General features: G+C 53.0%; 1 protein-coding gene across 1 annotated transcript in view; it reads right to left on the bottom strand.

Annotated features, from left to right (window-relative positions):
* The window catches only part of SLC6A6 (solute carrier family 6 member 6), a 73852-nt gene that overhangs the window by 32671 nt on the left and 28129 nt on the right, over positions 1-13052 (bottom strand). The window contains 1 exon segment of the mRNA XM_049766563.1: positions 4-246. Within this exon segment, the coding sequence (XP_049622520.1) occupies positions 4-232 (229 nt within the window). The 5' untranslated portion in view covers positions 233-246.

Raw genomic sequence — 13052 nt, 5'->3', positions numbered from 1 at the left:
CACCTCCACCATTTTTGTAGCAGAGGTACGGGAAACGCCAGACGTTGCCCAAACCCACGAAGCCACCGGCCACGGAAAGCACAAAGTCGATTTTGCTGGACCACTTCTCCCTCTGCGGGGGTTTGCCCTCGGCTTCGTCCTCGGGTCTTGTGCCTGGGCTCTTTCCTGGCGAGGGCTTCAGGATGTCCTTGTGGAAGTCCTTCAGACACTGCAGCTTCTCCTTGGTGGCCATTTCGTCCTCACTCTCTGCAGGGACAGAGCAGAAACGAGATGCAGTGAACACAAGGCCGCCTGCTGGTTCCCACACCACCTCTCCCCGTGTCACTGCCGAGGCTTGCAGCCGGGTCTGCCAGCCCCAAATCTGCCCCCAGTTCACATCACATCCCGAGGCAACTGGGAACAACTTCAGAAATCGACAGGGCATCTGTTCCAGTTCCTGGGGTGCTGCCAAACAGAAGCCCACCTTGGGTCTTCCAGAATGTTCCTTTCATGGCAGCTGTCGGCAGAGACATGAATGAAGCACCTTCGGGCTCACATCTATCCTTGCTCCTGAGCTTTGCAATGCCCCGACCCCCCCCCCCTCCAGCCCAGCAATTCTAAGACATTTTCCAAGTAACAGCCTGCTGGCATGTTCTAGAAATGAAGAGATCTTATTTCCAAATTGTGGATGCGTAAGGGATAGACTGATGGTAGTACAGCGGGTAGGGCACTTGCCTTGCATGCAGCCGACCCGTGTTCCATCCCCAGAATACGGTCCCCAATCTGCCAGAAGTGATCCCTGAGCGCTGAGTCAGGGAGCAGTCCTTAATACCACTGGGTGTGGCCCCAAAACAAATACAAAAAGATCATCCACAAGATGCACACAATAATCCGACTTCCAATTTTTAGGTGCGTGTGATGATGTTCCGCCATTCCTCCCCCACCCCACTCCCCTTTCTCCTTAGAGGTACAAGCCTGGTGGCATACAGGAAGGGCCCATTCCTCGGTGGACCCATTCCTCACCGCTTGAAGAATGAAGAAAAAAACAAATGAGGCCAAAAGAGAAACTAGACCTGGAAGGGGTTTTGTTCCAAGTGGGGGAAAACATGCTGAGGAAACAGACTTGCAATCGCTTAGGCCAGCATTATTTCTGCAGTCTGGAAAGCAGGGACCCTCCTCCTGCTAGGGTCTCATCCCAGCATCCTCTCGGACCCTCTGGGTTGGCACCAAGATGCTCTTAGCTCATGCTCTCCCTTGGCCCATCCTTACACCCCACCCTGGCGCAAACCTTTTCCTTCCAAAGGTCCCCAAATCTTAACTCTCTCTCTCTCAGGGAAGGTGGACCATGAGCCCCCCAGTCCAGAGAGAAGGGGTGTCTCTGAGCATTTTGCACAGCCCTCACAAGAGTGGGGAGACTTATGAGCTAGTTCCCCACCCCACCTCTTTTAGTCTCGGTTACTTAATGTGACAAACGTAAAGAATGAAAGTAGGGGCCGGGAAGGTGGCGCTAGAGGTAAGGTGTCTGCCTTGCAAGCGCTAGCATAGGACGGACCACGGTTCGATCCCCCGGCATCCCATATGGTCACCCCAAGCCAGGGGCGATTTCTGAGCGCATAGCCAGGAGTAACCCCTGAGCGTCAAACGGGTGTGGCCCAAAAAACCAAAAAAAAAAAAAAAAAAAAAGAATGAAAGTAAAGGGTCAGTCTTCATGGTTTGATGGCTGATTCGAAAAGACACAATTTTGGGCCCGGAGAGATAGCACAGCGGCGTTTGCCTCGCAAGCAGCCAATCCAGGACCAAAGGTGGTTGGTTCGAATCCCGGTGTCCCATATGGTCCCCCGTGCCTGCCAGGAGCTATTTCTGAGCACACAGCCAGGAGTAACCCCTGAGCACTGCCGGATGTGACCCAGAAAAACAAAACAAAACAAAACAAAACAAAAAGAAAAGAAAAGACACAATTTTTCTGGGAAAAGTGAGATTTTGAAGTTCACTTGAGAAAGGGGGAGATTAAGCCATTATTGGGGTCATACACCTCGCAGCGGCTTTGGAGGGGAGAGAAATTGGGATACGTTCATATCCAGCTTTCCTGGGAGGCTCTAGGGTTTCCTCAGCATCTTGCAGAGCTCAGCAGGCAGCTGATACTAAGAACACACCCTGCCTGGCCTGCCTCCTCTTGGTACCCTTCAGAGCCCTGTACCCCTGAATATGAAGAACCAGGAGGCCAGGCAGGGGGAGGTGAGGATGGTCAGGAACCTGGGCATGGAGAAGGAATTCACAGGAGCTTCATAAGGAGTACAAAAGCACTGCAGAGGCACAAAAGCACTGCGGAGCCCCCCTCCCTCCTTTCCCTGGCTTGGGCGGAGACCCCAATTGTTTTGCTATCTGGCAGCAAGCAGACCACCAGAAGGTTTCCTGGAGCCGCAGGCGGCTGGCTGAGCCCTTCCTCTGTCTCCTGGAGGGCAGACTGGCGGCCTCCCTCCACTGGGCCTTTCTTTGCCCAGTTCCCTCGGGGCGTCGCAGGGGTCCAGCCGGGCGTATGGCTACTGTAAAAATAGCCCGCAAGGCCAGCATTGTTCCTCCTGCAGCCCCCGATGGTTATCGGGGCCCATTGTGGGCGGCTGCACGGAGCATAATTGGAGGATGTGGGCCTTGAGTCCCTCCTAGAAGAGGCTTTGCAGGGAGTGACCCCTGAGCCGCCTGGCCAGCAAGGCCGGGCCCGCCCTTGGAGCGCCTCGGCCCCTGGGACTGGGAGGCCCCTCACGGGTCAGCTAGGCCAGGGGCAGAGAAACATCCCAGTGAGAAGTCGTGTCTCTTCTCTGGGGCTGCCAAGGACATCCCCCCCTCCAGTCCCACCTTCGACACTGCAGTTGTGGTGCATAGCAAGGGTCTCTGCACCATGGATTGGTCTCATGCATCCCCCCAACTTTCTGCCCATATACCCCTGAAGTGTGGAGCTGAAGTCAGTCCGGACTGGACAGACTTGGGGCCAGCCAACTCATGCATTATCACTAAATCAGTACCCCCAAGCACTGTTAAAGCATTTTTCTGTACCCTGTAGACACCCCCAGTTTCTCCTGGGAATGCTCTAATACCCCCTTCACCAGCACAGGCTGCTGGATGCCTCAGAGCCATCACCTGGGTATCAGCAAAGACTTGCTGATGGTCAGCAACCCCCTAATGTGCCTCTCAGAGGGGCTCATCCAACCCGCCTCCACCGTGTCTGGCCAGCCCCAGGCCTAATAAAACCTTCGCCTTCTGCTGCTACTGTACATTCCTGGCATCCGCCCACATCTTGCCGTCACCATGGCAACCACAGCGCCCCACAAGCCCACATGGGCACGGGCATCTCTGCAGCCTCCTTCATCAGCAGGTCCCCCTGCCGCTTCTCTGCCTCCCCTCCCTCCCCTCTGATCTATTCCCCACACCGCAGCAGAAACCAAATTATATAGCATGATCACGTCACAACTGAAAGCCACGATGGGTCCATCAGTCCTGTAAGGAAAACAAGTCCTTACCCAAGCCACCTTGCAGGGACCTAGTCTTTCCCACCCAGTCCCCTTGATGGGTTTGTGCCCTGCCTCTCTGCCTAAGCTATTGCACTAAGGACACCTGCCATGCAAGGGAGGGGAGAGCTGCTTTCTGGCTAGCCGACCTCAAGCAAGCTGCACAACCTCTGGTCCTCAGTGGCATCATGTGTAAAATCAGCCTAGACACCCCAAAGGGATGCTATGCTGCAAGGATTGAGGTGAGATGGTAAGAAAATGCTTCGAAGAGGCTCAAACAGCAGCTGCCCATGTGGCCACCATTGCTTGAAGCCTTATCACCAAGTTCACCCTCATTCACCAAGGGACCCTTTTGAGGTACCAGCTAGAAAATCCTCCTTTCCTGCCTGTCTCACCTCTTCCCCCAAGACCCTGGCTGGTGTGCCCTGGCTGTTTGGACATGTCGACTGGCCAGCAGGCTAGTTCATTCTCGCCGGCCACCCCCACACCGCGCTGCGGTACAGTGAGTGAGTTTGGAGTCCATGCACAGCCTCCTAGCAGCCCACTACTGCCGGCCGCCCAGGACTGTTTTCCTTGGCGCTAGGCCCAGGCCGATTCTGTAGTGGCCGTGATACATGAGTCCCCATTTTAAGAGCTTCCTCTTCGGTTATTACAGCGACGAGTGATCAGAGCATTGGTTCCCAGGCAGAAGCTTTAGGCCCATGCTCCCTCCTTGCCCAATTGAAGCAGCTTGGTCTCTGTCCCAGCAGGCCAGACCAGACTTTACTCCTCACGTGGTCAGCTTGAGGACAGCTGGGACAGATGGACAAGGCGTGTCATTCTTTGCTACCTCCAGCCCCTCTGCCCGGGGAAGACCAGAGCTCTGAGTATTTAGTACTGAGCTGTTTAGAATGTTTCTATTCTCTCCCATGTTGTAGGGAGAATATTTTATGCTATATTACAAAGATAAAACTACAGAGGTTCAGGGGCTGGAGCAATAGCACAGTGGAAGGGCGTTTGCCTCACATGCGACTGTCCAGGAGGAACCTGGGTTCAGTCCCTGGCATCCCATATGGTTGGTTCCCTAGCCAGGAGCAACCCCTGAGCATCTGTCTGTCTGTCTGTCTGTCTGTCTGTCTGTCTGTCTGTCTCTCTCTCTCTCTCTCTCTCTCTCTCTCTCTCTCACACACACACACACACACACACACACACACACACACACACACACATCCGTGCACACCAAAACTACCCTCTTAGTTTGCTGAATGCCTGAAGCCTGGAGCCAGTTTAGAACCTGAGCCCCTCTGGATGACATGGTCATTTTCCAAATCTAACTTGCCCAGAAGCTGAGGATTTCATTGCTTGCCTTTCCCTGATCTCAACAGACAACATCACACAGAGCTCACCTCACTCAAAGACATATCCATGGCTTCAACCTGCCACTGTCGGCAGCTTAACTACTCAGAAACCATTTTGCAAATACAATGCCATTTTCCTTTTGGTCAAACTCGCCAAATCCCAAAGGGGCCTCAAATACGGAGACCATCTTGACACCACTGCACAGTTTCTATGTCTTGACAAAATCTGGGCAAGCAGATCCCAGAATTCCTAAAATTCCAGAAATCCAGAATATCTAGACAATAGACACATTTCACAGGTGGGGATGCCCTAGTGCCCCCCCCCCCATACTCTGCCTGCTATGGAGTCAGGCTCTCACTCGGCCACTTTTGTCCACTCCTCCTGCCTCTATTAGGCCTGGCCTTGTTCCCTGCTTCTCCACAGCCAAATGGGCAAGTCCAACCCCTCTTGTGTTTCTGCTTCCTCAGGGGTTAAAAAGAAGTGGGTGACAATAAAGGTGCCCTGAGAAAGACACAGTAGGATCCTGGTGAGCTGTGAGCACAAGCTGAGCTTGGTGGAAGAAACAGCCACTGGGATTTGAATATATTATGAGGCATGCACTGTCTCCCGGGGGGCTGAAAAGGAAAGGCCCAGGGAAGTCGCTACATCGTGAACTAACTATTCATGCACTTTTATGAAATTCTGCACTAAATGCTTCACAGAACCTGCCTCTTTTAGCACCTGACTCTGTGGGTGCAATTACCAGCCACCTTTCTAATGAGTCCAGGCTGCCCCAGGCCTCTGAGCCCCACCTTCTCAGTGTCCTGGCTGTCAGAGACATAGACTCAGAATGAAATTGGGCACCTATAAGCAAACTCCAGGGTCCATGACTGGGCTGACAAGTCACATGACAAGTTAAGGAACCAGGAGAGGGGCAGGTGGGGGGGGGGGAATGGGATGGGGATGGGGACATGGGAGGAGAAGAGTTCCCAGGTAGATCTCTATTGTAGCTTCCCTTTAGCACTTGAGAGATCCAACAGGACCCCTTAGGGCCCAGTCTACAGAGTCCAGGTAAGAGACAGACAAGCATAACAGATGACTTTGGGGGCCAATAAAGGGGAACAGAGGAAAGCTCCCCACACCTTCCCAACCTTGGGAAGCCCCCAAAATTAGGGCAGCTGAGAATACTGTCTCACCCTCCGTCTGGAGTAACTATTTTAGAAAAGTGGATTTTTACCAGAGCTTTTTCCTTTCCCTTTTTTTAAAAAATCTGTTATTGTTTTTTTTATTTTGGGGTCACACCATGCAGCAGCACTCAGGTTACTCCTGGCTCTGCGCTCAGAAATCATTCCTGGCAGGCTCAGGGGACCATATGGGATGCCAGGAATCGAACCGTGGATCGTCCTGTGTTGGCAGCGTGCAAGACAAACACCCTACTGCTGTGCTATCACTTGGGCCCCTTCCTTTTTTTTTTTTTTTCAGTGGGGGTTTTGGGGGTAAACCTATGGGATGCCAGGGATTGAACCCAGATTAGGTGTGTCAAGCTTATCGCTCCAGCACCAAGGTTTTCTTTTCATCCAAAAGTACACCTTGAAAGGGGCAATCATTTGATCAAACCACGTGGCCGGCATCCCTTGTCTTGGTTATCTGCTTCTGAGGAAAGGCTAACTACATGTGACACGTCAGGGGCCAGGCGGGCAAAGGTCTCACAGAAGCAGGGTGCTGTGGGGGGAGAATCCAGGCGGGGTAGGGACCAGGGCAAGAGCAGCTCCTCCACTCCAGCTATCCCTGGGGCCAGAACTTCCAGTTTCTCAAGAGACGCGGAAATCTGAGATGTCAGTGCAAACCAATGTCTAAAGACGCTGTGTAGGCTGGATGCAAACAGATTCTGATGACACAGTGGTCCCAGGTCAACCTACAAAGGGCAGAGCAGGGGGATCAGAGCGACAGTACAGTGGGTAGGATAGGCCTGCCTTGTAGGTGAGAGAATGAGGTTTGATTCCTGCCACCAAGTCCTACCAGAAAGTTGAGACCTGAATGCAGACCAGAAAAGTAAGTTTTGAGCACCGCTGGGTGTGCCCCCCCCCCCCTAAAAACAAAATAGATGACAGGGCAGGCAGGCAGACTTGAAGGTAATTGAGACAGCCTCTGGGGGGTGCTGGGGCTCACTGCTGTGAGATCATCCAGGAAACCTGCATTGTTCTGCCCGGAGCAAGGCCAAACAATGAACAACAATATTTGGGTCCTAGTGAAAGTGAATTCCATTTGGAGAATTGTTTTTAGCCCGAAGTCCCGGGGGATAGGGCTTGTTATTAACTTGAGCTTTGGTGTCTATAGAAAAGTGCCCTTCCCCACCATGATCTCATTGGAATGCCAAATCCACGAAAGCTGGGTCTTACACTCCAAAGATTCCCCCTCTGCCCTGGCAAATTTATACTCAGTCCTTCGCCTCCTTCTACCCAGAGCAGGACAACTGGCCTTGGAGAAAGTGGAAGGAGATGGGGGGTCTGATTCAGATCATACAGTTGCCAAGGACCAAGACCAAGCACCCAGTCCCTGATTCCAAAAGCCAGAAGTGTTTCCACAAGGCAAAGTCTGCAGAAGAGCCTTCCAGAGCAGGTGGGATTTGCAGGGCAGTGGTTTGCTGAGGCAAAGTGGGAGAAAGTGAGTATGTTTTGCAAACGTTTGGCTGCTGGCACACAGCACCTAGACAAGACGAGGCCCACATATGGGGCCCAACACAGGGGAACTCAGGTCGGTGAATTAGGGGAGAGAGGGCAGTGGGCAGCCAACCAAGATCTGGGTCAGGTTCCATCCAGCCCCAAGAGGTCTCATAGGTCGCACATCACACATGCACCAAAAGTGGATGCCAGGGTAGGACAGAAGGAAGGCAGTTCTAAATAGATACTGAACAAATATTTACTGAGAACACAGCCTGAGAGGTGCCAGGCTCTGAATGGAGGGGGGGGGGTGCAGGTGAGTCCCAAGGAGTGCACATTCCAGTAGGGGAGAGTAGCTAAATGAACACGGAAAAGACTGGATTGACATGTAGAGGCAATGGTGCTGGATGGGGTGGATAGCAGGATAATGGCCCGGTGTAAGGTAAACCAAGCCAAAACAAGGTGTTTCCCCCAACTTCCTCTTCCTGGTAACTTCTTCTTTTGATATGTAAAAGTCCACCTGGATTACTAGACCTCTTTTCCCTCCAGGTTTTGGGAATTGGTTTGAATAAAGAAAGGAGTTCTGGCTTGGGGCTGGGAAGAGAGAACACATGGCAGGGAGAAGCCATGAGGCAGAAAGGCCAAGAGGAAAAAGCAGACTAACTCCAATGAATCTGCCCTAACTGCTTGGTGTATTATTTCTCCACCGATACCCTGCTTCATCAGACCCCTCTGCCTAAGGGTTGTTAGAAATACGGTACTAGGCAATCTCACCAACTCATGTATTTTTATTTTACAGGCAGGTCCCTGTTATTTTTGCTCATTTGCTCCTCTCAATAGTGGATACAAAGAAGAGTCTGGGGAGAGAACTGAAGTACGTGCCCCAAAACTCTAGGACCCTGCTTTAGACCCATGTGGCTCTGCCCTGGCTTGGACAACAAAAGGGGGGGGGGGGGCAGCATCTTCTGTCTAGTCTAGAGCTGAGACTACGATGCCTGAACCCAGTAGTCAAGGTTGGGTGGCTGAAAGGGCTTGACCCAAGGACAAGGTCCCTTGTCTCTCCTTAGCCTAGGATAGGAGAGCTCAGTCTCTGAGGCTACAAGATCTCAAGCAAGTCACTTCCCCTAAAGTTGTATCCTGTGCTGACAAGAGCTGCTCCCAGGAGGTGTGAGATGGGAAGTGGGGATCACTGCAGGGACCCAGACCACCTTCAAGTAACTGTCTTGGGGGCGGAGCCACAGAAGTGACAGGTGGGTGTGTCTGTTGGCGTGGTTTTCTCAGGTGTGCTGGGCCTTCTTTGCTTAGTACCAAAATTAGAAGCCTAAATAAAATCTGGGCAGGACAAGACAGAAGTTCCTAGGGGCCTCAAGAATTCCATGGGGCCCAGGTCCTGTGACACCCCTGGCTGTGACCTTCTGGCCCACTGGATCCAGACACCTGGAAAGTAGGGGGACAGGGCAGAGATCTACCCAGTCTAGTGGTTCTGCCCAATAGGTCCATCAGAGCTTTTTGGAACATCCAGCGTAGGAGGCCCCAAAGCGAGGCAGTTAGTTAGAGGAGACGAGCTGGGAGACCACAGGGAGGTCGTTTCTTCAGGCGCAGGGTGATGAGTCAGCAGGGACCAGCCTCCTGGCACTGAGTCACCAGCCACAAGCCGTCGCTCTCCCATTTAAGTCCCCACAGCTCCAGCACCCCCCTCGGTAGTGGGTATGGCCGGAAGTGGGGTGGGTGGGGTAGCCTAGCAGGGTGAATGTGATCCTCAAGGCAAGCTGCTGCCTAGAGCCTAGGATTATTTCTGGAGGCCACAGAAGAGACCAGAGGAGGAGAAAAAATAAATAAATAAATAACCAAACCAAACGAAAAAAGAAAGGCTGAGTTTCCATTTCCCCCCCACTTCCCCTTTTTAGAAGGCTTCTGCCCAAAGCCGCCCTGACTGCAAGCTGAGAAAAGCAAAAATGGAGCCCCTCCCAACCTCCCTTTCTCTCATGCCAGAACCAGAGTGAGGTCAGAGAAGGGCACCCAGGGGCTTCCAGAACCACACACACCCCACTAATAGTTCCTAGCCTATCACTCACAACCCTAAACCATCAACTTCCCTGTTGGTATCCAAGGTCCCACACCTCTATCCCAGCAGGTGAGAAGCTACCAGCCTGTGCCCCAAGGATTGCATGTAGTCCTTGGCCTAGAGGCCTTAGGTTTTACCTATGGGGAGTGCCCCTCCCATACCAGGAACTAAATAATTGTCTGCTGCTATGTTCCTTTTCTCCTTGTTCCTCTTTTGCAGAGCTTTTCTTCATCTCGAAGCGGAAGCCACCACATTTGCCTCCTTAGTTCCACCCACTTTCAAGCAGGGTATAAGATGCCCAGGGTGAGGTTTAGAACAGGACAGTGGGGAATTGACTCATGAGGTCGGCGTGTACCTTCCAGAGCCAGCCAGCCTGGGCACCCCCCCTGTGCTCCCTCCACTTCTCTGCAAATATCAGGGCCCCCCAGCCCTGTCACTGCCTCTCTCCAGGAGAGGGACTCCCTTACCTGTCACCTGGTTCCCCCTGTCATGCTGGAGCCAGAACTCAAGACCACAATCTTGAGTTGGTCACCCCTGTCCCCAACTCACTAGCTGTGTGTTCTCACTGACCACCACCTCACCTACCTCCCGCTCTTCTGTGGCATAGGGCTTGCTGCCCAAGACCTGCCTGGCACAATAAATATTTGCTGTACCAAAATATTTGGGTGCTCGGGACTCTGTGGACACACAACAGAATAATTATCTTCTACTTTGCAGCCGAGAGGGCTTGCAAATTAAAAGCCACAAAAATGATGGCAATGCTTAGGACACGGGAGGGATAGAAAGTGGGGGATGTGTTTACAGGGCTGTGCACACAGACCACCGCTCCAGCCGCACCTCAGGTCTAAACTCTACAGCATCTTCCATTCCTGGACATTGAGCCCCAAATCTTCAGACAATCTACCCATCAACAAACTGCAGGATGCTAGGCACCCCTGAATCACTCCAGAGACTCCAAAAGGGTGCTGGGAAAAAAAATCCCACCAGAAATGCAAACAAACATGGCGGTGGTGGGGGTCAATGGAGGGTGGGGGGAACAGGATGGAGCTCCATGATCTTGGCGTTGTGCATGCAATGCAAACCCCCCTCTGAGACACAGCATCCTCGGTGGGGTAGCAATAGGACATGAGCCTCTAGGACAGGCAGGCCATCAAGGCTGGGGTGGGGTGGGGTGGGGTGAGTCCACTGTGTAGAGGACACAGAGGCCGCAAAGAGGTGGTGGAGGGTGGGGGACGCACCCTACACCCCCACCCCAGTGAGAAGAGTGGGTGCCAGAGGCTTTGAAAGGAAAGCTCTTATTCCAAACCTGAGTGGACAGGATTCATAGCTAATTCCGTCAGCTTGGCCGAGGCTGGCGCGGTGGTGGTGGCGGCTTCCAGGGGTACAAGATGGTGCCTAACAGCAGCTACTGCTCGGCTAGAAGAAAAACTCAGCGTTAAAATCCACGCCAGGGCTGGGCACTGGGCTCCAGGCAGGTTGGAGCTCTCGGCTGCCTTTTTCCTGCATGGACAGCCTTGGGGTGACCCTCAGCCTCCAGACGGCTCTCTACCAACAGCACTAGGCTGGCACTGCGTCCTGTGGCTTGTCCCTTGGGGCAAGGCCACTCAACCACTGGTGTCTCCCTAGAGGTGGGCCCTGAATGGAACGAGAGAGAGAGAGAGAGAGAGAGAGAGAGAGAGAGAGAGAGAAGAGAGAGAGAGGAGAGAGAGGAGAGAAAGAGAGGAGAGAGAGAGACAGAGAGAGAGAGAGAGAGACAGAGAGAGAGAGAGAGAGAGAGAGAGAGAGAGAGAGAGAGAGAGAGAGAGAGAGAGAGAGAGAAACCCTCCTTGTTGTATCTGAATATCAGAATTGTTTCTCTGACTCCAGCTCAGGCGTTTGCACCCTACATATCATCCCCAGACCTATGAACTGAGGTTTTTTTAAGGAGTTAATGCTGCTCAAGAGAGAACCTGAGTACAAGCAGGGAATATTCCCACACCCAACAGCTGTGCACTGCCCTATGGGCCTCACTACCACCTATCCCAGGATCTCCTCAATAAATATTCACCAGACTTGAGAGTCTGAGATTCTTATGTATGCTCTTTCCAGCTCCTCAGGTGAGAGGGATTTGAGGTGACTGGTGACCAAGATGCTTAGCAGAGTTGCCATGTAGTCCAGGGATTCCCTACAAGCCAACAAAACCAAGACCCAAAGCCCCGCTATGAATGGCTGATACACTGTGTTTCCAGTACTGGAGAGGAAAGGGGGTTTGAGAAAACAGGGCAAGGGCTGGTGGTGGGGTGCTGGGATCTCCAGCAAGGCAGGGAGGTGAGCTTAGTGGTTCTGCTTCAGGGGGACCAGCCTTCCTGGGGGGCAGGAGTCAAAATCATGGAGGATGGGGACAGGATCCAGGCAGTGTGAAAAACCCTAGCTGTCAGCCTGTCATCACACACACCACACACAGCTTCTTGCTCCCCCTCAGAATTGTCCCAAAAACGGGGTCTCCACTCCTTGGCTTTGCATGTAGAGAGGATGGTCATGGCACCTGTAAACTGCCCACAGAGTCATGAATTCACAAGATATGCCACTCGGCAAGGCCTGGAGACCAACATGGAGCTGAACATGAGGCCCAAGTCCTTGCTGCCCCCCCCCCACCTCTGCATGCAGAAATCTTCTCCCAAAGACCCAGCCCAGGGAACAAACTCAGACCCACAGGTCTAAGGTTTGGGGTGTTACCTTCTGGCCTTGCAACCCCTTCCCTTCTGGTCCCCAAATCCTCTACCGGAACCTATGTATTCCACCATAGGGACTCCCCGGATCATAGCCTGTCACTTCTCATAACCCAGCTGGTGTTATCATAATATCTGCTGTTACAGGGACCCCTCAGTTTCTTCTCAACCAAAAATCCAGAGGTCCTGCCTGCAAGTCCCTCTTTGCCTGAACCCCCTTGCCTGGAGCAAGATTAGTCCCAAGAAGAAATAGAGAGGGGATGCTGAGGGAAGTGGGAGGCAAAAACTCGAGGTGACAGAAACTTGGGTACTAGCAACCAAGGTGTTTGATTGATGGGAAGCTCTAGGGTTCCTCTCAAATCCTGCCTCTTCCAGATACCCTGGGGCAGCCAACAAAACTGCCAGGATAAGAAGTAGCCAAGAGTGGCCCAGACCACCAAAGCCACAGTAGAAGCAGAGAAATGGCTGAGCCCAGAGCTGGGGCCCACACTCTCAGACCTACAGTGAGACATCTGTGGGGGCTGGAGCAAATTCTGGAGGACACGAACAAGACCCAACACCCAGAGCCTTGCAGAGAACTTTGACTCAGTGGAAGTCTCAAGAGAAGCCAAGAGGCTGCCGGTGCCACCAGCCAGAAGTACAAGGAGAAAGCTGGTGGCACAGAGGGCAGGGAGGCCGCCACCATGCCATGCCAGCCTCCAGCTGGCTCATCGCTACCTCCCCACATGACAACCTTGTGACCTTCGGGCCTCATGGCCCTTTCCCCTGGACCCCGCCTGTGGAGAACAGGCACGTTTCGAAATAAATGGCTGCCAGACGG

The sequence above is a fragment of the Suncus etruscus genome, chromosome 20 (genome assembly GCF_024139225.1).
Source record: "Suncus etruscus isolate mSunEtr1 chromosome 20, mSunEtr1.pri.cur, whole genome shotgun sequence".
NCBI classification, from domain to species: domain Eukaryota; kingdom Metazoa; phylum Chordata; class Mammalia; order Eulipotyphla; family Soricidae; genus Suncus; species Suncus etruscus.
This window is presented reverse-complemented; position numbering and strand designations above follow the sequence as displayed.